This window comes from Tauraco erythrolophus, chromosome 22 (genome assembly GCF_009769465.1).
Source record: "Tauraco erythrolophus isolate bTauEry1 chromosome 22, bTauEry1.pri, whole genome shotgun sequence".
NCBI lineage: Eukaryota > Metazoa > Chordata > Aves > Musophagiformes > Musophagidae > Tauraco > Tauraco erythrolophus.
Genome location: NC_141486.1, coordinates 1517371 through 1538552, shown reverse-complemented (window position 1 = coordinate 1538552; position 21182 = coordinate 1517371). Strand labels below are relative to the sequence as shown.

At 56.9% G+C, this 21182-nt stretch overlaps 2 protein-coding genes across 2 annotated transcripts; one reads left to right on the top strand and one right to left on the bottom strand.

Annotated features, from left to right (window-relative positions):
- Positions 1–773: 773 nt before the first annotated feature.
- WDR31 (WD repeat domain 31) lies at positions 774–8068 on the bottom strand. Its single transcript, XM_086625236.1, has 9 exons — positions 7911–8068; positions 7010–7139; positions 6481–6555; positions 5262–5406; positions 5078–5178; positions 4433–4500; positions 3275–3416; positions 2457–2619; positions 774–934 (listed from the first exon to the last, which is right to left on the bottom strand). Exons 1-9 carry the CDS (start codon positions 7955–7957, stop codon positions 774–776), a joined length of 1032 nt encoding a protein of 343 aa, XP_086481362.1. The 5' UTR covers positions 7958–8068.
- A 2680-nt stretch (positions 8069–10748) lies between these two features.
- On the top strand, positions 10749–20352 carry BSPRY (B-box and SPRY domain containing). The gene is made up of 6 exons (XM_086625251.1): positions 10749–10805; positions 11245–11343; positions 11913–12143; positions 13960–13985; positions 15203–15327; positions 19826–20352. The coding sequence occupies exons 1-6, from the start codon at positions 10749–10751 to the stop codon at positions 20350–20352; spliced, it is 1065 nt and encodes a 354-aa protein (XP_086481377.1).
- The last annotated feature ends 830 nt before the right edge of the window (positions 20353–21182 follow it).

Below are 21182 nucleotides of genomic sequence, written 5' to 3'. Positions count from 1 at the left end.
TTATGGGACGAGAGGCCAGGAAGTAGCACAGGAAAATCTTTAATTGCAGATTTAATTGCGAATCTCTAATCTCCTCTGTGTAAGCCTTGATCCCAGCTCCGTGCCCTCAAGGTGGTTCTTAAGTGTCTCACAAAATGTCTGCAGAAGGGACTGCCCGAGCCCGGCAGCCAGGGATGTCCCCAGCCATAACAGACAAGCCCCACTGGGTGTTTCTCCTCAGGTTGGCATTCATGGGACAACCCTGGCCCAGAGTCACCCAGCAGGCTCCCACGTTTCTAGCTGGCTTAGGATGGAATCTTGGACACTAATGGATGTTCTGTGTTTACACTCGCATTGTTCCTGGGGTAGAAATCCCAGCGCTGGGTTTCTGTCACACCATGAGCTCTGCTCAACTGGAGCAAGAGGAAGGAGCCCGGGCGTTCCCTGCCCCGTGCCCTGGCACTCCTCAGTGCTGCCCCTTGGCATCTCGCAGCTCATCTCCTCCTCCCTTAGCCCCGTCACACGCAGCTGGCCTGTGTGGAGGTTTTGTAAAACACACAGGGCTCTTTCAGCAGAGAGAACTTGGCCTGAATGCTTCCAGGATTTGGTGTTTCTTCTAGACAGCTCTAGTGCCTTCCCACCACCCACAAACTGGAACCAGTAAATCCCCCTGCCCCAATGATCACACGTCACTGCTCTACAGGTGCAGAGTCTCCTGGTGCTTGCAGTCAGGGGGAAGCTCTTGGGAGTCACATCCCCTTGCAGGGCAACCTCTGCTGGAAAGGTTACTGTGGTCAAAACGCTGCCACCTCTTCCAGCGCCGGGTTTGCGCCGTCGTTTATCCGGAGTACGTGAATTCCCGAGTTAAAACTGGCACAGAGCAGCGTGGAGCTGTCGCAGACGGCCAGCGAGGCCAGCGGTCCCGATCCCTCGAGGCACAAGGTGGCCAGGCAGGCTGGGGAGGGAAGAGAAAGTCACTTGGGGCACTTGGTTTGCTGAGATGAGACACGACCACTCCAACCTCCCACCTCCCGGCTCTGCCCACGCGTGTCTGTCTGCTCGCCTGATGCGGGTGCGCTGCACCCCTCGCTGTCCCAGATCCCCACATCCAAAGGGACGTGCCCTCTGGAAGAGAGACCCTCTGCCCCTGTGAGCCCACGGGGGGTCTGCGCGTTGACCAGTGGGGTGGTGGTGAGCTAACAGGGATCCAGGCTGAGTGAGGCTCTGCCTCTTCCCTGGAGAGGAAGCAGGGATGGATGGACAGACAGACACTGCGGGGCTGAGCTGCAGGGCTCGCATGGAGGCATTCCCAACATGCCTTTTTCTCCCAAATTGCTTACAGTCCAGAAAAATTCTTCTTAAGGGCTGTGCTACACTCGCTGTGCAGCTTTGATGCACCTCCAGAAGGGAAAGAGGAACAACATTTAGGGCATCCAGTGCCACATCAGCCCTTCTGTTCGGGTCTGTTACTGCAAATATCCCAGGGCAGGATTTGTGCAGAGACGCCAACGCTGCATTGAGCTGCCAACGGACCCTCGTTTGGCACGGACGTACCGGCAACTGCCTCTCGTGGTGACTTACACCCTTCCAGCAGCGCCTGAGCTACGGCTGGTGGCTGTGGAGGTCACCCAGGTGGGAAGGCAACGGGATCAAAACAAAGCTGCTGCCAAGCCCGCGGCCGCCCCGGCGGGCACAGGCACCAGGGTGAAGGAGGAGGTGAGTGAAACGGGAGGTGAGAGCTGTGCTGGGGGAGGTCATCAGGTTTCTCTTTTCATCCTGTGTGGAATCAGGGCGTTGGCAGAAGTGCTCAGCCACGGCCAGCGGCCAATGCTGATGACTTCTGGAGCATGTCGGTGAACCCCAGCGGCTTCCCAAGGGGTCTCTGCCTTCTGCGCAGGCGTTGGGATCCAGCCTGCAGCTATGGCAGGGCCTGGCAAGCAAAGAGCCTTTGTGTCCAGCTCAGGTGAGGACTCAGCCCTCACCAGGTACTCCAGCAAGCAGGGTTAACCCCGAAATGCCCACGATTTCCCTTCAAGAGGATGACCAAAGCCAGGGCAGCTGCTGACCAGCCCTTTATCCTCCAGCACAACTTCTGTTCGCTACAACTGCTTGTATCTGCAGAAAGCCCTAGAGCTTCCCTGTTCTTTTTGATTTTTATCACTTGTTCCTTCGTTGCTGAACTGGGACATATCTTTAAAATCCATCTTGTCATTGTGCCCTCTTAGTTTAGGAAGGACACCCGTCACCTCCATGTTACGTACCCCAACACCCCCCTTTTTGCCCAGAGGGCAGACAGAAGCCCCTGAGGCAACACCAGTTGCTCTGGGGTGTATCTCCATCCTGCCTACGGCTGGATTTGAGTAAAACCCAGAGGTTTCAGGCTTCATTGTGCCCAGCACCACCGGGAGACAGAAACGAAGGGAACAGTTTTGTTATGCCAGGGTACGGCACCGTGAGCGGGCAGGACCCTTCCCTACCTCCAGTGTCTCGGTCCCAGACCTTCACGGTGCTGTCGTACGAGGACGTGGCGATGCTGGGGGCGAGCGCCGGGCCCCGCGGAAGGAAGACGCACGAGGTCGTGGTCTGGAAATGCCCTTTGTACTCGTGCACGTGGTTCCGCGTCTGCCGCAGGTCCCACAGCTGGAAGGCAACAGGTTCAGAGCTCCAGCTGGTGCTGCCACGTACCAACGGGGAGCTCCTTGAGAAAGGAAGAGGGGTTTGGATAAAGACCTCCTCGCCAGTCCTCAGCCTACAACCCCTACTGCCTTTGTCCCTGCTCATGCACACAGCACTGGAGAACTTCAGACCCTGACGGGCTTTCACCATCGGTGTCTATTCAGCTGACGGGCTGAGGCCGTGCGGGCCGATAACCGCGTCTCCAGCCCGCTCCCGGCCTCAGCCCTGCTCTCCCTGGGACGGGATGGTCTCATCCTCTCGATGTGCACACACAGGGCTGGGAACCTGCAGGACTGAATCTCTGATTTGGAAACACCTGGAGCAAGGGGTCCCTTACAGGCTTTCTGCAAGAACCTCGTGCTCCTCCATGCCGTTACGGAAACAAAACCCCAGTGCTCTAATCAGGAAGAACATCTGCTCAGATATTCTCTGAGCAGAAGACTCACCAAAGGGACAGGCAGGAAGACACTAAGCTCTGGCCCTGGCCGGTGATACCAGCACGAGGCCAATGCAGTGGCAGCAAGATCTTTGGAACACTGAGCTGCTGCCTGCTGCTGTGTGCTGTGGGCGGTGGAGAAAAAACCCAGAAGAAGCAGGACTTGCTGCCCAGCAAACTCACGGTCGCCTCGCCGCCCTCCCCAGCGGAGCCGCTGCTGCTGCTGAGGCAGTACCGCCCGTCCTGGCTCACGTCGCAGCACGTCTGAATATGGCGCTTGGCTGGGAACGTGTGTGCCACCTGCAGCTCCCGGCTGTCCCAGATCCTGGAAGGCACCGGAGTGGGGCAGGGGGACTCGTCACCACCACGCCAGGCTTCCCCTCCCGTGCCCTCCTGCCCGCCCTCACTGCACCCTCGTGCTCTGCCCTTGCTGCCATCCCTCGTGGGCAGTCCCCCGCCTTCCTCCCAGCAAGTCGAACTCCCAAAGCCCTCAGTGCATCCTTGTATTTCTCCGTTGCGGATCGGTCTGTAGCCAGAGCAGCTGTGCTGAGCTCTCGTTTTTATAAATTCTCCTTTTTACCTGCAGTTGCCACCCAGTGCTGCTTACACAGAATCACAGAACCATGAAACGGTTTGGGTTGGAAGGGACCTTCAAGATCACCCAGTTCCAACCCCCCTGCCATGGGCAGGGACACCCTCCACTACACCAGGTTGCCCAAAGCCTCATCCAGCCTGGCCTTGAACACTGCCAGGGATGGGGCAGCCACAGCTTCTCTGGGCAACCTGCTCCAGTGCCTTGCCACCCTCAGAGGGAAGAATTTCCTCCTTAGATCTGATCTAAATCTCCCCTCTTTCAGTTCAAATCCATTGCCCCGTGTCCTGTCACTACATGCCCTTGTGCAAAGCCCCTCTCCAGCTTTCCTGTAGCCCCTTTAGGTGCTGGAAGGTGTCCCCTCAGCCTCCTCTTATCCAGGCTGAACAGCCCCAACTCTCAGCCTGTCTCCAGAGCAGAGGTGCTCCAGCCCTCAGATCATCTCCATGGCCTCCTCTGGACCTGCTCCAACAGCTTCATGTCCTTCTCGTGTGGGGGACCCCAGAGATGAATGCAGAACTGCGGGGGGCGTCAATGCCATGGGTGTCCCCCATACTGTCCTCTCCTGGCAAGAGACCACACTCCAAGACCTAGAGGAGCTGGAAGGTGGCTTCCAGCCACCCCAGCAGGCTACGAGAGACCAGGTGGTCATGACGAATAACCAAAGAAACAGCCCCTTGTGCATCTCCCATAATGCCCACGAGCCTCAGGCTGTAACTCCCTTCTCCAGGGCTGTGGGTAAGATTTACCTGATCATTTTATCCTCTGAGGTCTGGATGACATAAGGTTCCCCAGGAACCCAGCACAGATGTGTGACCTGCGGAGAGGAAAGGGTGAGCAGAAGCCCACCTCTGCGCACAGCCCAGGCTGGTGTCCACATAGATACATGGGCCCCCCGAGCTCCCCTCTCCTCTCCCTCCTCGTGCTGGGTAGTCAGCAGGAAATGCTGGATGACTTTTTTTTCTGCTTCCCACTGATGCTGTTCCCCTACAGGGTGTGATCCCTGTGTGGTTACTGGGGGTTATTTGAGGAGGTGCCAACAGCTCAACAGGACACAGAGCCATGGGAACAGAGGTACCACGGGCACCAGAAGACAGTACCAGAACCAGCCCCCTCTGGACAATGTGCTTCCTAACTGCTCCGAGTTAGAGCGTTGACAAATTGCCCTACGTCTCTTGGTATGTTTGCGCTCCTGGATTTGTTGTTACCTGGAGAACAGAGTAACCAGCCTCAAGCTTCGGTGTCCCCAGGTGCAGAGGGAACCTGTGCGGTGCCTCGAGGGCGTCTCGTAGCACCAAGCTCAGAGCAAATTCACTCTACACAGCTTCACGTGTGAAACAACCGAGCAGGTGGTGAGGTGCCGTGATAGGATGCAAGGAACCAGCAGCTCCTACCAGATTCCTGGAGATCGCAGCTCTGCCCAGACACTCTCCAGTCTCTGTGTCCCACTTGCACACGGTGTTGTCTCGTGAACCCGTGCACAGCTGGGAGGCATCTGCAACCACCAGTTAACATTGGAAAATTTTCAATAACAGTTGTCAAGAAATCTCTGGGGAATGGCAGCGTGTTGTTCCTCACCCGGGCTCACAGCCAGCCCAGTAACAACCAGCTCATGTCCTGGGAAGTGCTGGCTTGGCCCCGAAGCCCCATGAAGCTCCCACATCATCACCGTCTTGTCCCGGGATGCGCTGAAGACTCTGCTGGAGTCAAGGGCAGAGGTGACCTGCCAAGGACAAGACGGGAGAAACTGGTTGGCCTCCCCACCCAGCCCAGCTGTGTGCAGGGAGAGCACACCGCTCCGGCTGCCGTGTCAAAGCCCAAGACGTGCAGAAACGTGACTGGGGAGAGCCGGACCTTCCAACCCCGTGTTGGCCATGCTGGATGGGCACGTGCCGGGTTGCCCGACGCTCACGCTGCGACTCATTTGTTTCTGCTCTGCCAGATGCCGACCGCAGGCAAACCCTGACACAATGGGGCTGGGGGAAACGGCACGGCGTGAGTGTGGCTGCTGCAGCCCGTACGGTGGCCGTGTGTGCCGTGGCAGGGAATGTCAGGCAGGTCGGGTGTGTGACCCACCAGCGGGACCCACGTCCTCTCAGAACCAGGGAGCTGGATGGTGGATGGGTGTTCTCGGATCTTGATCTCAGAAACCACTAATTTCACGGGAAAAAACTTCTTAAAAACCCAAAGGCACCCAGTGCACAGGTGCTTTGAGCACTGGGATGAACGAAGCCCCATTCGTCCCTCCAATACCCACAGCACCGGGACCCACCGACGCTGTCCCCAGCCGGAGGTGCACCGGCCACGCCACACACGCGTGTGCACCCCTGCACGTTTGCTCTCCGAGTGGCGTGTTTGGCTTTGGAATCAGGATGCCAGAAGGAAAATTGAAGCCCCACTGTTCCCAGGCGTGGCTGATTTCTAGAAAATGATGAGTCTGGAAGAATGAGACCTGAAGAAAAGCGAACGGCATCTCTGAACCAAAAACTTGACCTTGTAATTCATCCTGAGTTTTTGCTACACAGCCTTTTGGAGGGGAAGGTAAGCACACATCCAAGCCTCCTGGAGCTCTCTTTGGTCTGGATGCAACCACCCCGTGCTGCCTCCCTGGACAGCAAAGTATCATTTGGGACCTCGGGAAAAACCTAACGCATTCCGGTATCCCGGTCCCTCTTTCTGACGGAGCAAAGCGAGGCCTCTGTGGATGACAAACCATCGCTCCATCATTCCTGGTTCCCCAGTTTCTGACAGGTAACAGCACAGGAGACCCCACCGCAGCCCATCAGTTGTCACTCACCTTGGTGACCTCCCGCTCGTGCCCGAGGAACCGCCGCAGCGCAGCCCCGGACCTCCAGCTGCAGACAGCCACGCTCTGCGGAGGAGCAGGGAGAGGGAATCAGCAGGAGAGCAAGTGGAGGAGGATTGTGCACGTTCTTGGTTACATTGCACCGAGACCCGTGCACAGTCCGAGCTCGGAGAGGGAACGGGTTCTTCTCCTTTTGAGCTCCTCCAGCACATACAACTGTCTTTAGAGCCCGTCCATTGCCAGGTAACGTAAGAGAAGGGCCAGCCCAGTGCTTCCAAGCCTGGGTGAGAGCACTTGATGTGATCTGAGCTCTGGAGAGGTTATAAAATTTGATCCGATGTGCTTCGGTGCATGCCCTCACTCTAAGCTCACCTTTTCTTTCCACATTCAGGAACTGACAAAGTCGTTACCATTCACAGAAATGTTTAAATCTCTCGTTGAAACCTTATTTTCCTAAGCTGGCAATGCATTTTCCTGCCTGTGACTGTGCTTTGTGCCCCCTTTGTGGGGGGTACCTCACCTTATCCCTTCCTCCTGACACGCACAGGTCTGGGTTGAGAGCAGCCACAGAAGTGACGGCATCGGTGTGTGCGGGGCCGTGCTGCCGAACGGCTCCGACAGGTCCCGTCTCTCCCACGGAGCTGTCGGCCCTGCAGCAGGCAGAGACAGCGGCGGGAGCTGCAGGGCTCTTTAAGGCCAAGTCAAGGTGCCATCCCCAACGAGACCGAGGTCTGGGAGATGGCACCGCTGCCTGGGCTGCAGAGTGACAACATCTGCCTTGAGAAAGCTGAAGAGAAGCTGTGAATGGACAAATGCATCTCCTGGACTAGGTGAGACCGAGTAGACCTATTCCACCTCTGGAACTGCTAAATATTTACATGTTTACTCACGCCATGCTGGTGCAAAGAAGAAAAGAGGTTTTGATCTCACCAGCCTCCACTTCCACCAACACCCTCCAGGCTCTGCCGCTCTCCTTTGCTGCCACCAGCCCTGCCAAGCACGTCGCGTCCCCCCCACTGCCACCCTGAGCTGGCAGGTGACCTCCCGGCAGAGATCGCCCACCTTGCTGCCACGCACCCAATTATTTCATCTTGCCAATGAAGGCTGATGACAGTCTCTGAAGAGACAATGCAGCCATTCAGATATTTGGGGCAAAATGCCACCCCTGGAGCTGTGAGCCTTCAGAGCTCTCCCTTAGCCACCACAGACCACGACCACCAGCCACGTTTGCATGTGCAGCTACATTTTGGATTTCAGTGCCTCAAAGAAGCTGAGCAGACTTTAGAAGTGAGAGTCAAAAATGAAAATGTGATTCATACACTCAATAATGAAACTAAACCCACGCGCTTGCTATATCCTCTGTTCTCTCTTCATTCCCCTAACTGATTTATTAACTTAATGAGCACCTGGGGTTGTTTTACCTGTATCTGGAGGTGTGGAAGCTGGTTTTACTCTGCAGTTTCCCCATAGCTCTGCCGACGAGCACAGCTCCTGCTACGGCCAGCAGCGATGAGCATCACATCAGCATCTCGGGCACCTGCTGCTGAGACACGACCTGTGAGTGGGGAGACACAGCATTTCTGGGAATCCAGAGAGGTTTCTGCTCGTTACATACACAGGGTAAGGTGCTGATAACACATTATCTACATCTTCATTTAGAACAAGAGGAACAACCTCAGAGGAGGGGACATCTGGAGCTCCCCAGTCAAACCTTTTGCTCAGAGCAGAGCCAGTTCCAGAGGTGAGGTTACTGGGGCCTTACAGCTGAGCTATAGAAGTATCCAAGCTTGGTGAGGCCACGATAGAAATGGAGCTGCTGCCTATAATTCTTCTAGCACCTTACGCCTCCTCTTACTCCAGTATCTGCTCTTGACTTCCATGGTTCCCCGAGATCCCAATCTCTAGACTGGTGAATGCAAACACCTTCAGACTGAAGCTCATCCAGCTGGTTGGTGGGACTGTATCTTTAGACTGAGATAACTGCAGCCACAGGCAGCCCAAACTTAACTGGACCAGCCTGACTTAGCATAAAGCTTGAAGTGCTCTTTCCATAGGCTGAGGAACACTTTGGGAACAGCAGCTTCTACGTCCAAACTCCAACCCCAGGTCCAGGCTAGACAGGACCATCTTGATAACCCAGATGGAAGAGCCTTCGGCGGAGCAGGGCTTGGGCCGAGGCAGCGTCTCTCCCACTCATCCTCACGGGTCACAGACTGAGCAGAAACCAGTTTCAATGACAGTGAATCGCCACCTGCGGTAATTGGCTTCTTCTTAGCTCAAGGCACACTAATTGGATTTAGCCTGTCCTCGGTGTGCGTTAGCACTGCTGTCTTCTGGGTCAGTAGTATTTTGTTAATAAAAATACGAAAAAAAACCACCCACCTGCTTGTTCCTGAAAAGAAAAAACCTGTTCCGAGGGTCTGCCCATGAAAACTTGGAAACCAACTATGGGAAGCACTAAGCAAGAGGGGTGGGTTTCTACAAAACACTCCCTTTCTAATTTTACTCCGATAGCCTTTGTGATTAACAATTAGTAACACCCGGTTAATCTCCGCCTGTTGTATCCATGAGTTTGCATGTTCAAAAGATGTGAAGGATGATAAATCTCAGAGCTGCGGCGCAGCGCTAATTAGGCAATTTACTTCCTTCGGTCAGACCAAGTGGCCAAATCGTTTCACTGCATTAGGAACAAACATGATTTTTCTTTGGCAACGGGAGAACTCTGGAAGTTGTTCCTCCTGCAAAACAGGATTCTAGGAAAAAGCTAAGACGTAAATTCTGATTTTTTAATTACGATGATTGCTGCGTTTCCCAACCAGCAGTTACTTTCCCCATTCATGTGGTTAACGTACACGTGCAATCATCCCTACCTGCACATCAGCTCAAACCAAGCTGGATGAAGGCAGAGAGCTGCTGGCGACTGCGGGAGGCTGCAAGGAAAGTGGGAGAAGTATCTCATCTCTGTGTCCTCCTGCCTCTTGCCCACTGCAAAAAAGAGCCGACTTTTCTGAATCCTGAACAAGAACAGTAGTTGCTCGGGCAGGACGTTCAGCTGAGGTTTTACGATGTGGCAGGCTTCCCTGCACACGCTTATCATGAACCTGGTCCGTCACAAAGCTCCTACAACATGGGCATCCGGCAGCAACGATCCACACGAAGCTATGCCTCGAGAAGACTGAATTTCAGCTGGAGGATCTCCTATCCTCCCTTCCCCCCAAATGCATTGCTGAGTAGAAATCAACCCCTTTTTTATTCACTAAATTGTTTTTTAAAAAATAACCCACACTGCTGCCTAAGCCTGTTCAGGCACGGCAGCCAAATGACCATACCCACAGCTGCGGGCACACACATCACAGCAGAGCCCTCTGCCCGCTTTCATGAGATGTTAAACACCCCTCGGGAGAGGAGCGTTTACCCATCCTTGGGGAGGACACAGAGGCAGCCCCCAAGTCCCTGTAGCCAGGGGTGACCCCGTGGCCATGATGCAAGTCCCTAGAGCTGGGGGTGACCCCGCGGCCACAATGCAGGTCCCTAGAGCTGGGGGTTGCCCCGTGGGCGGTAAACGGATGCATCCCGTGTCCCTGTAGATGGGGGGAGCCCCACGAGCGGGCTCTGGGGCAGCCCGGCAGGTGCAATACGGTGCAGTCCAGGTCCCTATAGCCCCTGGGCAGGCTATGGGGACAACATAGGTCCCTATGGCTGGGGCAACCCCATAAGAGGGCTGCGGGGCAGCCCCCACGAAGGACATGGGGACAATATGGGTCCCTATAGGTGGGGCACGCCCGTGGCGAGGACATGGGGCAGCCAGCGCAGCCCCAGCCCCGCAACCCGCCGTGCGGGGCCGCCCCCGCCGCGCACTCACCGGGGGCCGGGCCGAGCCGAGCCGAGCCGGGCCGAGCCGAGCCGAGCCGAGCCGGGCCGAGCCGGGCCGAGCCGAGCCGGGCCGAGCCGGGCCGAGCCGAGCCGGGCCGAGCCGAGCCGAGCCGGGCCGAGCCGAGCCGAGCCGAGCCGGGCCGAGCCGAGCCGAGCCGAGCCGAGCCGAGCCGGGCCGGGCCGAGCCGAGCCGAGCCGAGCCGGGCCGAGCCGAGCCGAGCCGAGCCGGGCCGAGCCGGGCCGAGCCGAGCCGAGCCGAGCCGTCCCGTCCGCCCCGTCCCGCCCCGCCGCGTCCCGCCCGGCTCCTCGGCGGCGGCCGGGGCGGGGCGGTGTGCGCGGCGCGGGCGGGGCCGCCGCCGCCCCCGCGGCAGGTGCCGGGGCGCAGCATGGCCCAGCGGGGCCGGGGGCCGCGGCCGCTGGCGGAGCGGGCGGCGGACCTGCGGGTGAGCGGCCCGACCGGGACCCTTGCCCGGTGCCCCCCGCGGGGGGCCGGCGGGGGCTGCCCGCGGCGGGGGGTGCGGCCGGCGGGGAGAGGGGCCGCGGTCGTCGGGGGAGTTCCGGTGGGGCGTGAGGCGCTGGAGGGGGTGTGGGGCTGTGTGAGGGGTCCCCCGTGGGGAAGGGGCTCTCTGTGGGGCGTCTGGTGGGGTGCGGGGCCCCATGAGGGGTCCCCCGTGGGGATGGGGGTGTCCGTGGGGCTCCTGGTGGGGTGTGGGGCCCCGTGAGGCGTCTCCCGTGGGGATGGGGGTGCCCGTGGGGCTCATGAGGGGTCCCCCGTGGGGACGGGGGTGCCCGTGGGGTGTGGGGCGCCCGAGAGGTGTGAGGCCGGTGGGGGCTGTCCAGGGGGGCTGAGACTTGCATGCTTCCCACTGCTCCGGGTTCCAGAACAAGATCGTGGACCTGTGCGAGCGGCTCCAGCTGCAGAGCGCGGCCATCGCCCGGCACGTGGACGAGGTGCTGCCCGCCAAGGACCAGGGCGTCCTGGTGAGTCCCCAGCCCCTCTCCTGCGCTGGCCATTCCCGGCGGAATGCTGAGCTTTCCGGGGGCTCATCGGTGCGCAGGGGTTGTCCCCCTCCCACCCAGCTGATTGTGCAAGCCGAGTGCCGGGGTGTGCCTGCGATTCCTGCTGCATCTGCCCCAAAAACGTGCACAAACATTACATTTCTTGGTGTTAGTGTACAGCCGTTAAATGTCCCACTAGGACCGATCTTCACCATTCCTGTTTGTGCCTCGCTGCCACCAAGGACAAGAGGCACTTCCGTGGTGGCTCCGTTTCTTGCTAATAGCAAATCCAGGAAGATCTGCTGAGGGACGGGCCTCTGGTCCCTCGCAGGTTGTCACTTAGGTGCCAGGGTTAGGGCAGGAGGCAGCAGGCAGGTTTGGGGCTGGTTGTCCCATTTACTTCTGCTTGCATCGTGGTGGTTAGTGTGGCTTGGGCTCGGTTAACAGAGTTATGTTAACAGCTGAGCCCACAGAAAGTCAGCAGAAGCGGTTGGTGCTCTTGTTGGGGTTGAAGCAAGGCTGATGTTTCTGCTCTCTCCTTCCTCTGGCAGAACGCAGCCAACGCGGCGCGGGAGCTGGTTATCCAGAGGCTGACCTTTGTGGGGAACGCCTGTGAAAATGAAGAACAGCGGTTGCTGGAGGAGGTGCACACGGAGGAGGAGCGAGCGCACCAGAGCATCCTCACCCAGCAGGTGCACTGGACCGACGCTTTGCACAAGCTGGCTGCCCTCCGAACCTACCTGGTGGACGTGATCACCAACCTGGATGACCAGGGCTTGGTGGTGAGTACTGCTGCTTGTACCGAGGGACGGGTTAGTCAGCCCAGAAGTGACCTACACTTTCTATCGTGGATATTATGGGACTTAAATACGGTGTTCAGCAGCTTGCTGCACTGACAGCAAGCAGGCAGAGTTGGACGGGACCTACATTTGCATGCCTAGCTCCAGGAACTTCCTTCACCTGGTCATGACAAGCCCCCGTGGTTTCTTGGTGGTTCCTGGAGCATCTGCTCTGCCTGATTCTGCTTTTGCTTGCAGTGATGTTCAGAACCACCTGGGCTCAGGTCTCCAGGCTTTCGACTCTCAGATGCCCTTAGGCTTGGCAGCCGGGACAGCTATGGGTTGGAAGCTGCTCCCACAGCAGTTGGGCCACCAGTTTGCTAGTGTTCCGTCTAGTTTTAATCAAAACGTGACCCTTGGGAGCACCTGCAGCTCTTCTTGAAGGTCCACCCCGTTGTCTGGCGTACTCTGTTTGGGGTATTTACTGTGCAGGGCAGCCCGCACTTCCCCTCGCTGGGTTCCTTCTCTGGATATGAAGTTGTCAGGCATTACCCAAGCGGTTCCTCTTGTTGGAGATGCAGGTGGGTAGGCATCGCACCGCCTCGCTCTTCGCCTCCGCTTGCCGCCTGTAACTTCGTGAAGAGGGAGGCAGCAGCTCTGCTTGGAAAAAAGAGCCGATCCCATGGACAGGAGGTCGCTGGCTGTTCCTTTGGTGGGAAGCACAGCGTCTGTCCTGCCCCAGCGTCTGTCCTGCCCCAGCGTCTGTCCTGCCCCAGCGTCTTAGGTGGCCGGGCTGTGGCCTCGTGTAGGCAGTAGAGGTTGGGAAGCAAGATCTGCCAGGTGCCTGTGGCAGGAAACAGCGAGACCTTCAGCTTCTCCTTTACCACGTAATGGAGGGGAAATAGGGATCGTACGTTCTCCACCTTGGATCGTTCGTGTTGGGGTTTGTCCCTGTCGGGAGTCGATACGTGTCGTGTCACAGGAAGGTGAGAAAGGCACGCGGAGCGCCCTGCAGCTCATGTTTGAGCCCTGCTCGAATATTTTTCTGCTGCTTTGGTAACTGGGCTGTGCCTTGAGAACGCACCGTAGCCAGCAGGTACAGAAACACGTGGGGTGGACCACGAGGTTCTCTGCCCCATGGCTCAGGCCCTCTAACCCATGCAGCAGCATCACCTCTTACTGGAAGCGGTGGGCGTTGTTTGCTGCAGGCACAGGATGTTCTTGCAGCGTGTCCCACCAGGGTGGGGGAGGAGAGGGGACCTCAGGGCTGGGTTTTCACACTCTGGGCAAGGCTGGGTGCAGCCGTAAGAGCTCCCAGATGCAGACAGCCCAGTGTCTACCAGAGGGTATGGAGTCAGAGCTGGTTCTTTGTCTGTCCAGGGGCTTTCCGCCTGCTTAGCTCTCCCATGTTTCCCTTGTGCCAGACGATCCAGCTGTACTGGTGGTCTTCTGCTCTCACACACAGCAGGGTGGCAGCAGGCTCTGTCTGGATGCCACCAAGCCTTTCTCAAGCCACTGTCACCCAGCCACACAGTCCCACTGGCGCAGAAGGCGCTACCCCTAGCTAGATGTAGAAGATGTGTCGCCCGCAGCCATTGCCATTCATTTTTCAAGGGATGGAAAGTGCTGAAGCTGAAAAAAAAGGATGTGGGAAGCTCCCCCTGCTCCCCAGGGCCAGCGTTGGAGTGAGCAGTGGTTTCTCTGGGTCAGGAAGGAGAACAGTGCTCCCTGGGTCCTGGGTTCGCTGTGGCCTAGCCTGTGTTTGGGATTTTATCCATGGAGATTTCAGCTGTGATGACTCTTCTCTCCTTGTCCCCAGCATGCAGAAGAAGAGATCTTCGAGAGGTTAGTACCTGGCTGCTCCTGGTCCTTTCCCTCACCCCTGCTCCAGGTTTGTCTCACCCTCCGTGGCTCCCGCTATGAGCAGCGTGCCGTTGCTGAGGCAGCAGGTGACCCCCCCCCCCATTCCTCCCTCATGCTGCTTTTGTTGGGGACAAGGACAGAGCACAGACATGTCGGCGTGGCCTCTCGTCTCTGCTTCTCGTGCTGCGCTGCAGCTCACGACGGAGCAGCCCGGCACCTAGAAACGCTCCATGTGCAATGTCTCCCCGGAGGCATTGCCAGATGCACTGGCCCTTGCTTACGGGAGACCTTCTCCAGCTCCTTAGAAACCTCCACGGGGCTCCCTGGGAGATGGGGCGAGCCTGTCCCTGGCCTGTTGGCAGGAGGTGGAATGGTCCACCTGGGAAGCTGGTGTGCTCCGTGCCCGGGGGGCTGCTGCGCTCAGCTGCCTCCTTACCCGACGGAGAGATTGCACAAAGGGGAGAACTGGGCGCGGATGTCAGCGTTTCTGGCCGTCGTCATCAGTGACGTCGGGCTGCCCTTCCTTCAGAAGGCAGCTCGGTGGCTGCGTTTTTGCAGGCCTTTATTTCCATGGCTGCTCCAAGGGTGCCAGTGGCACCGGCTGGACTCTGCTGCCTGGAGGACTTTCAGGAGTGGTTTTGCCTGGAGCCTGCCTGTAGGCAGCAAGAAACGTGCCACAGCACGTCACCAGCAGCCAGTGCCGGCGCCTTTCCTGGCCACCATGAGTTCACACGTGTGCTGCAGGAGCCCGGCGAATCCTCACTCCGTGCTGTGCTCTGTGAAACCCGGGGTCCCGGCTCGCTCTCCTTTGCGTCCCCCCTTGCTCTGACAGCGAGAAAGAGGGAAATCTGATTGTCTGGCTGCAGCCTGGCCGTTGTGCTCCTCTTGTGCCTTGATGGCCGCTCTCAGACGCGTTCACTTTGTGTCTGCTGAGTGCGGAGGCTGTTGACTCGGACTGCTGGGGTTGTATTTAAAAACACTGAAGTCCTTTCAGAAGGGGCTGTAATCGAAGCCAACCGAAAGTATCGCTTAGGGTGAGAGCTGGTGTAGAAACCCCCGCTGTAGTTTCTCGGCAGCGGCTCTTGCAACTGCTCCAGCTCATATTTCTGCCCTACCTCCTAGTGATCTTCATAAACACCTCCCAGCATTGGTCAGTAAATCACTGGATTTCAAAATAACTCTTTATTTCCCTTTGCTAGGACAGAGGTGGCGGAGGGAATCTTAGAGCCACAGGAGTCCCTGAAGTTAAACTTTAATCAGAAGTGTGTTCAGAGTCCACTGCTGCATCGACTTTGGGCCTCCGCTGTTCTCTGCTGCATCGCAGGTCAGTGCCTCGCTCAGGTCTCCTCTCTGGGGATTCCTGCACCTTCATGTTGTGCCCAAAGAAACATCCTGATGCTGCGTAAAGACATCCTGATGCTGTGTCCTGCCCAGGACGTGGGGCATCCTGCCCTCCTCTGCTGCCCCAGCTGCTGCCAGTTGCTGTGAGCCCCCCAGTCAGGGGGGCAGCAGCAGCTGCAGGAGGTTTGGGAGGGTGGACAGTGGCTAAGAGGAGAGCAGGGCTTTGAAAAGACCGTGTCTCTTATCAGCTCACTTGGTTTCTTTTGCTGTTTCCTGAGTCGCTGGGAGCCAGCAGTGAAGCCGCCGCTGCCATAGGAATCTCTATCACAGAAATTCCCTTTTACCACGTTTAGGGTTGGCCGGCTGGTGACTTTAAAAGAGGGTGAACTCACCCGCAGGGCGTCTGTGCCACGCTCTGACGTGCTGGAATGAGAAGTGAGTAAATGCAGTAGCTTTCTGATGGTGAGCTGAGATTGTGGCTGTGCACGAGCTGGGGGTTCGTTGGAGGCGTTTGTGATCTGGTTCAGCTCTTGCCGTACAGCTGAGGCTGCGTCGGAGGCGTTTGTCAGGCCAGTGACGTGCTCTGGGTACAGCTTTACCAGGCTGGTGTTGGCTCTGCTGAGCAAGGAGAGACGTTTTTCTTCCGGCTGCGACCTGCTTGCGTTGCTGATTGCGAAATGTTTGCTTTTCCTCTTGCTTCCAGGCCATCGTTAGAGCATTTCAAATGCATTTTTTGTCCCTCAACAGTGGCAGTATCCTTCACAATTTGAAAACGTTCGTCCTGTGTGCCACCTCCTGAACAATCCCTGCAGTCATCTTCCCAAAGCTTTTTGCATTAATCTTTGGGTTTTGCTCATCTCGCCCTCAATCTGATGAGCAGTTCACAGCTTTTCCCTATTTCCAGGTCTCTCTCCAAGGTATGTGCTTCTGGCTTTTGTAGTGCTTATGTTTTCCAGTATTAGCTGGACAATCTGTGCGTACTGGACAGCACTGCCGTTTGTTTCTTCCACTGCAGACTCTGGTGTTGCTCTCCCTTTGTGATTAATTTCCCTCTGATTTGAGTCTTTGAGTGCTGGCAGTCATGTGGACTCCTGCAGCTGTGCTCTGGCAAAGTTGAGCAGGTTCTCAGCAGATGTTCGGAGCTGTCGAGTCATGCAGGAAACCTTTCCCTAACTCTCTTTGTTGTGACATGGGTTTTTGTATGGATTTCTTTCCCAATAGCATCCTTGTCAAATGTAATGACTCTAAGGGAAGGTGTCCCTGCCCATGGCAGGGGGTTGGAACTAGATGATCTTTAAGGTCCCTTCTAACCCAAACCATTCTGTGATTCTAAGACATTCGATCCTAGTAGTGGATCTGTTGGTGCTATCGTTACCCTCTGGTTTGGGTTTCTGGGGTTTTTTTGTGTGGTTACATTTAACATGTCATTATTGCATGCTGAGGATGCCTGTCATTTTCTGGCTTATCTCACTAGTCCATAGTCCACCCAGGACCTAGCCTTAGAGATTTAGTATTAACCACAGTGGTCCTAGCTTTCCTCGAGACACAATAATGTTATGTTTCACTCGGTGGTCCCTCCTTCCAAAGGCAGTTGTACAGGTGGCAGTCTTTTTATTTGCTTGAAAACAGTAAATTCCTAGCCTTGACAATTTTCCTTGTAGCCTGTCAAAAACTTGGAAACCAGCAGGCAGAAGAACCTCCATTTCACTCTCAAAAATAAATACGATCCCTTTGATGTCTTCACTTGATATCCAGGCTTCTGTATCGCTTATGTTTGGGGTTGGCAGCTTCTTCCTTAAACCAAGAGGTGATGTAAATCTCCTGGCACCGTTCTGGGTGGGATCTTGCTTCATGGCCACCCACATCAGCCCTGCTGGGGGGCAGGTAAGAGGTGATGCTGGCTGGAGACCCAATGGAGGACCCTCTGCAGAGGTGACACAGGCTGAAGTGTCCCAGCTGGCTGAGAGGTTGGGCTGCTCCATGGTGACCTTCTGCCTCTCAGGGACTAGGCTGGGTCTGGATTCCACCTCGGTGCCTAAATCTAGCTACGAGGATTTGAATCTTAGATGTGTGACTTTGGAAATGGGAACTTGGATTTTTAAAAGTAGTAAAATGTGCTGCAGCTAACACATATGTACTTAACAGAGATGTTAACCATGCTAACTTGCCTACTCAGCATCCCTCATCTCTGAAGTGGCAAGGCCACTCCAGTGGGTACTGTACACAGAGAAAATAGATTTTTGGTGACACGAATTCCCAGTGGAATTTTTCATCAGAATACATGGGAATATCCAGAGGGCAGATTTATTCATGACGAAACACTTGTCTATGTGGGAAAATTTGCTGATCTGGATATAAGAAAAAAATTTTTCACTCAGAGGGTGGTGAGGCACTGGAACAGATTGCCCAGAGAAGTTGTAGATGCCCCATCCCTGGATGTGTACAAGGCCAGGCTGGATGAGGCTTTGGGCAACCTGGTGTAGTGGAGGGTGTCCCTGCCCATGGCAGGGGCTTGGAACTAGGTCATCTTTGAGGTGCCTTTCAACCTGAACCATTCCATGATTCTACTCTGCTGTTTCTCTGCCAGTGCTTCCCCTCCCTCAGATGATCCCCTGGAATCGTGATTCCACAATGAAGCTACGTGGGTGTCATGGGGCTGATATTTCCCTGCATGGATGATCCCTGTGTGTGAACACCGGAACGCAGCCCCGTACCTGGGTTAGATGGGTGTTACACAACAGGAGGTGTAATGTCAGAGGAAGACAAGGTCTCACGCTGCTCTGTTTTCTGTGAATTCATAGCAGCGTTTGGCTTCCTGGAAAGTCAACCTACAAAGATGCAGCATGGGCAAGTACAGCTGCGGAGACTTAGGGAGGGCACAGCATGGCAGGCGGGCACGCACGCTGCCAAGCGTTTGGCTGCTGTGCAGTGAAATAAATCAAGTGAGTGAGATTGTCTGCTTCAGCTGGAAGCGGATGCTGTCTCCAGCTCCTCTTTCTGCTCGCTGTTGCTCGCAATAGCTTCCACCTAACACGCAAGCGTATGTGGTGCTTCCATGTTGTGCAGACTGCTGATTCCCTCTGTTCGTCTCCTGCCAGGCAGCACCAGGGCAGGTGCCATCCTAGGAAACCCCTTGGCCAGCGCTGCTGCTGTTTGGTGCTGCTGGCTGGTGGGAGGGATGCTGACCTGGGCCTGTGTGGGTGCTGGAGCAGTTCAGGCTCCAGGACAACCCCACTGAGGTTGCAGTGTACTGGTTTGCTTCTTTAAGGGCCTCATCCTGCCACGTGCTGGATGCCAAGCAGAGGGCGGTTGGGAAATGGCCAGAACAGACGTGATATGGTAGAGCTCTTGCTGGTGGCAGGACTGGGAGAGCAAATGACTCGCCTCACCTGCTCCAGCCCTGTTCCCGTGACTGTTTGAGACCTAAAATGCATGAAGCGAGGGTGGGGGAAGGCAGGGCGAGGACGGGCACCCGCAGGTAGGATCGCAGTCTCCCCCGGCGCAGGTGAGTCAGCTGGGCGTCTCTTTGCTTAGTGAATGTACCGAGCCAGGGAAGTGCTCGTGCAGTCATTCGGCACCGGCACCCGCTCCGCACACCCGCTGCGGGGTCTCGTGGGGCGGGCGTGTGGCCAGGGTGAGGGGTGCTGGGTGCTGCCCGCTGGCGGGTCTGGAGTGGAGCAGAAGCCCAGTGGGGGCAGGCATCCTCCGGCCAGCCCGGCTCGCCCCCCGGCCGGCAGCTCGCTGGGGTTGCCCTGTGGCACAAGCGCAGCTGGGCAGCCCCTTAATTCACAGCGAAAGCAAATCGAGTCGTGGCCGTGCTCATCTCTAACGCCTGGTGCCACCTCACCCCGCTGCTCCCAGCCTGCGCAGGGTGGGTTGGTTAATGCCTTGGGCTTTATGGGAGGAAAGGGATTTCCCCTGCCCAGCCCTCCCTCTTCCTCCCCATTCCCGTATGACCGGCTTTGCAGGTTTTCTGCAAGCAGCCCTGCCGTCTGCGCGTCCTTGCGCAGGCCCTTGGCTCACCCCGGCTGGGGGAGGAGAAGTCAGGTCCTGCTCACCCTCAGTGGGGGTGGGAAGGGATGGGGCTCAGATTTGGGTCTCTCCCAAAAGCGGGATGAACCAAACCTGCTGAGTTCTGTTTTGTGGGGATTCAGGCCAGGGTCGGCGTGGGATGAGCAGCATCTTCTCTGACTCTGCAGAACTTCTAGAGCAAGGGTGGGGAGGTGTCCGGGGAAGTCTGGGCTTTGGTGAGTCTCTGCACAGTTCTGGCCCTGGCTCAAGAGGGGAGGCTGTGGGGAGCTGCTGTGCTGGCACCCAGCCTGGGCCCTCAGCACCGTGTCACCCCGGGGGAGCAGATGGGTCCGCAGGGGTGATGTGTGAGGAGAGGACAGTTTTGGTTGTGTTTCCAATGGCCGTGACTTCTTCGGGTGGTTCAGGTGCGGGCTACCAAGTCAGCGCTCACCGCGCGGCTTCTGTTGCAGGCTCCCAGGAGATTCACATCGATGAGAAAACCATCAGCCCCCACCTCAGCCTGTCAGAGGACAAGAAAACCCTGACCTTCAGCCCCAAGAAAGCAAAGGTGGACTTGGACTGCCCCGAGCGGTTTGACCACTGGCCCAATGCTTTGGCTACTGCGGCTTTCCACTCGGGAGTCTGCGCGTGGAAGATCAGCGTGGAGAAGAGCTGTGCCTACAAGCTGGGGGTTTGCTACGGCTCCCTGCCGCGGAAGGGGTCTGCCAACGAAGCCCGCCTGGGCTTCAACGCAGCCTCCTGGGTCTTCTCCCGCTACGACAAGGAGTTCAAGTTCCTGCACGCCGGTCGGCCGCAGGCGGTGGAGCTGATCAAGTCTCCGGCTGAGATCGGGGTGCTGGTTGACTTTGCGGGAGGGGAGGTGCTCTTCTACGACCCCAATTCCTGCACCATCCTCTTCTCCCACAGGGAGACCTTCACGGAGCCCCTCTATCCCGTCTTTGCTGTGGCACATGAGAGCATCTCGCTTGTCCGGTGAGCGAGGCATTGCGCCCGCTGGGGGGTGGATATACAATTGTATATACAGTGACTGTATATGCACTACACAGTACCTTCCTGGGGGAAGGGAGCCCAGACTGGGCTATTGGCATGTGTACAGGGGCGTTCAGACAAGACCTGCCTTCACACTGCTCTGTTCTTCGCGTGTTTTACACCAGCTTTCCTCTCCTGGAGGCTACACCTGGCCCACGTCTGCCATGGCAGAGCGAGGGGTCAGGGTAACGCTTTTAGGTGAATCATTTAATTCCTTTCTGACCCAGGGCAGCTTTCCAGCCCGATGGTGGGCTTCAGAAAACACATGTGTTTGGAGAAGCAGCAGGGAGGAGGTGCATGGAAAGGGACATCACTGGGACACAGCTGGAGACACACTTTTGGGAGGAGCCACCCCATGTCAGAGCAGGGACACTGTGGGGGCTGTCACCCGTGGGGGACCCACACCAGGGCAGGGGCACCCTTGAGGGCTGTGACCCATGGTGGAGCCCATGTCAGAGCAGAGGAGTGAGAAGCAAGGGGCAGAAGAAGGGACCTGAGCTGCTCCTTGCCTCGCCAAAGGGCACGGGGTGTCAAGAGTAACATGGCAGAAACACGGGGAGCTGCTGTCGGGCAGGGAGGAAGGAAGGAGAGGTGCTGGAGTGAAGCTGAGCCAGGGAGAAGGGCAGGAAAGATGTTTCCTTAGCTGTTTAAAGTTTCTCTTTATTTCTCAATACCCAAATCAGTAATGCAAAGTTGATGTTAATTGGCAATACATTAAATTAAATTAAATTCCCCAACTCAGACTGTCTTGCCCACAGCAGGGGGGCTGCAACCTCC

What these genes read in the sequence shown, in the direction of transcription:
- WDR31 (XM_086625236.1), bottom strand. Translation starts at nt 7,957, where the DNA reads ATGGGGAAACTGCAGAGTAAAACCAGCTTCCACACCTCCAGATACAG. An exon ending in TGTCAGGAGGAAGGGATAAG is followed by an intron (nt 6,556 to 7,009) that starts GTGAGGTACCCC and finishes GCTCCTCCGCAG; the next exon opens with AGCGTGGCTGTCTGCAGCTG. An exon ending in GGGAGGGCGGCGAGGCGACC is followed by an intron (nt 2,620 to 3,274) that starts GTGAGTTTGCTG and finishes GTTGCCTTCCAG; the next exon opens with CTGTGGGACCTGCGGCAGAC.
- BSPRY (XM_086625251.1), top strand. Translation starts at nt 10,749, where the DNA reads ATGGCCCAGCGGGGCCGGGGGCCGCGGCCGCTGGCGGAGCGGGCGGCG. An exon ending in AGCGGGCGGCGGACCTGCGG is followed by an intron (nt 10,806 to 11,244) that starts GTGAGCGGCCCG and finishes TCCGGGTTCCAG; the next exon opens with AACAAGATCGTGGACCTGTG. An exon ending in GAAGAAGAGATCTTCGAGAG is followed by an intron (nt 13,986 to 15,202) that starts GTTAGTACCTGG and finishes TCCCTTTGCTAG; the next exon opens with GACAGAGGTGGCGGAGGGAA.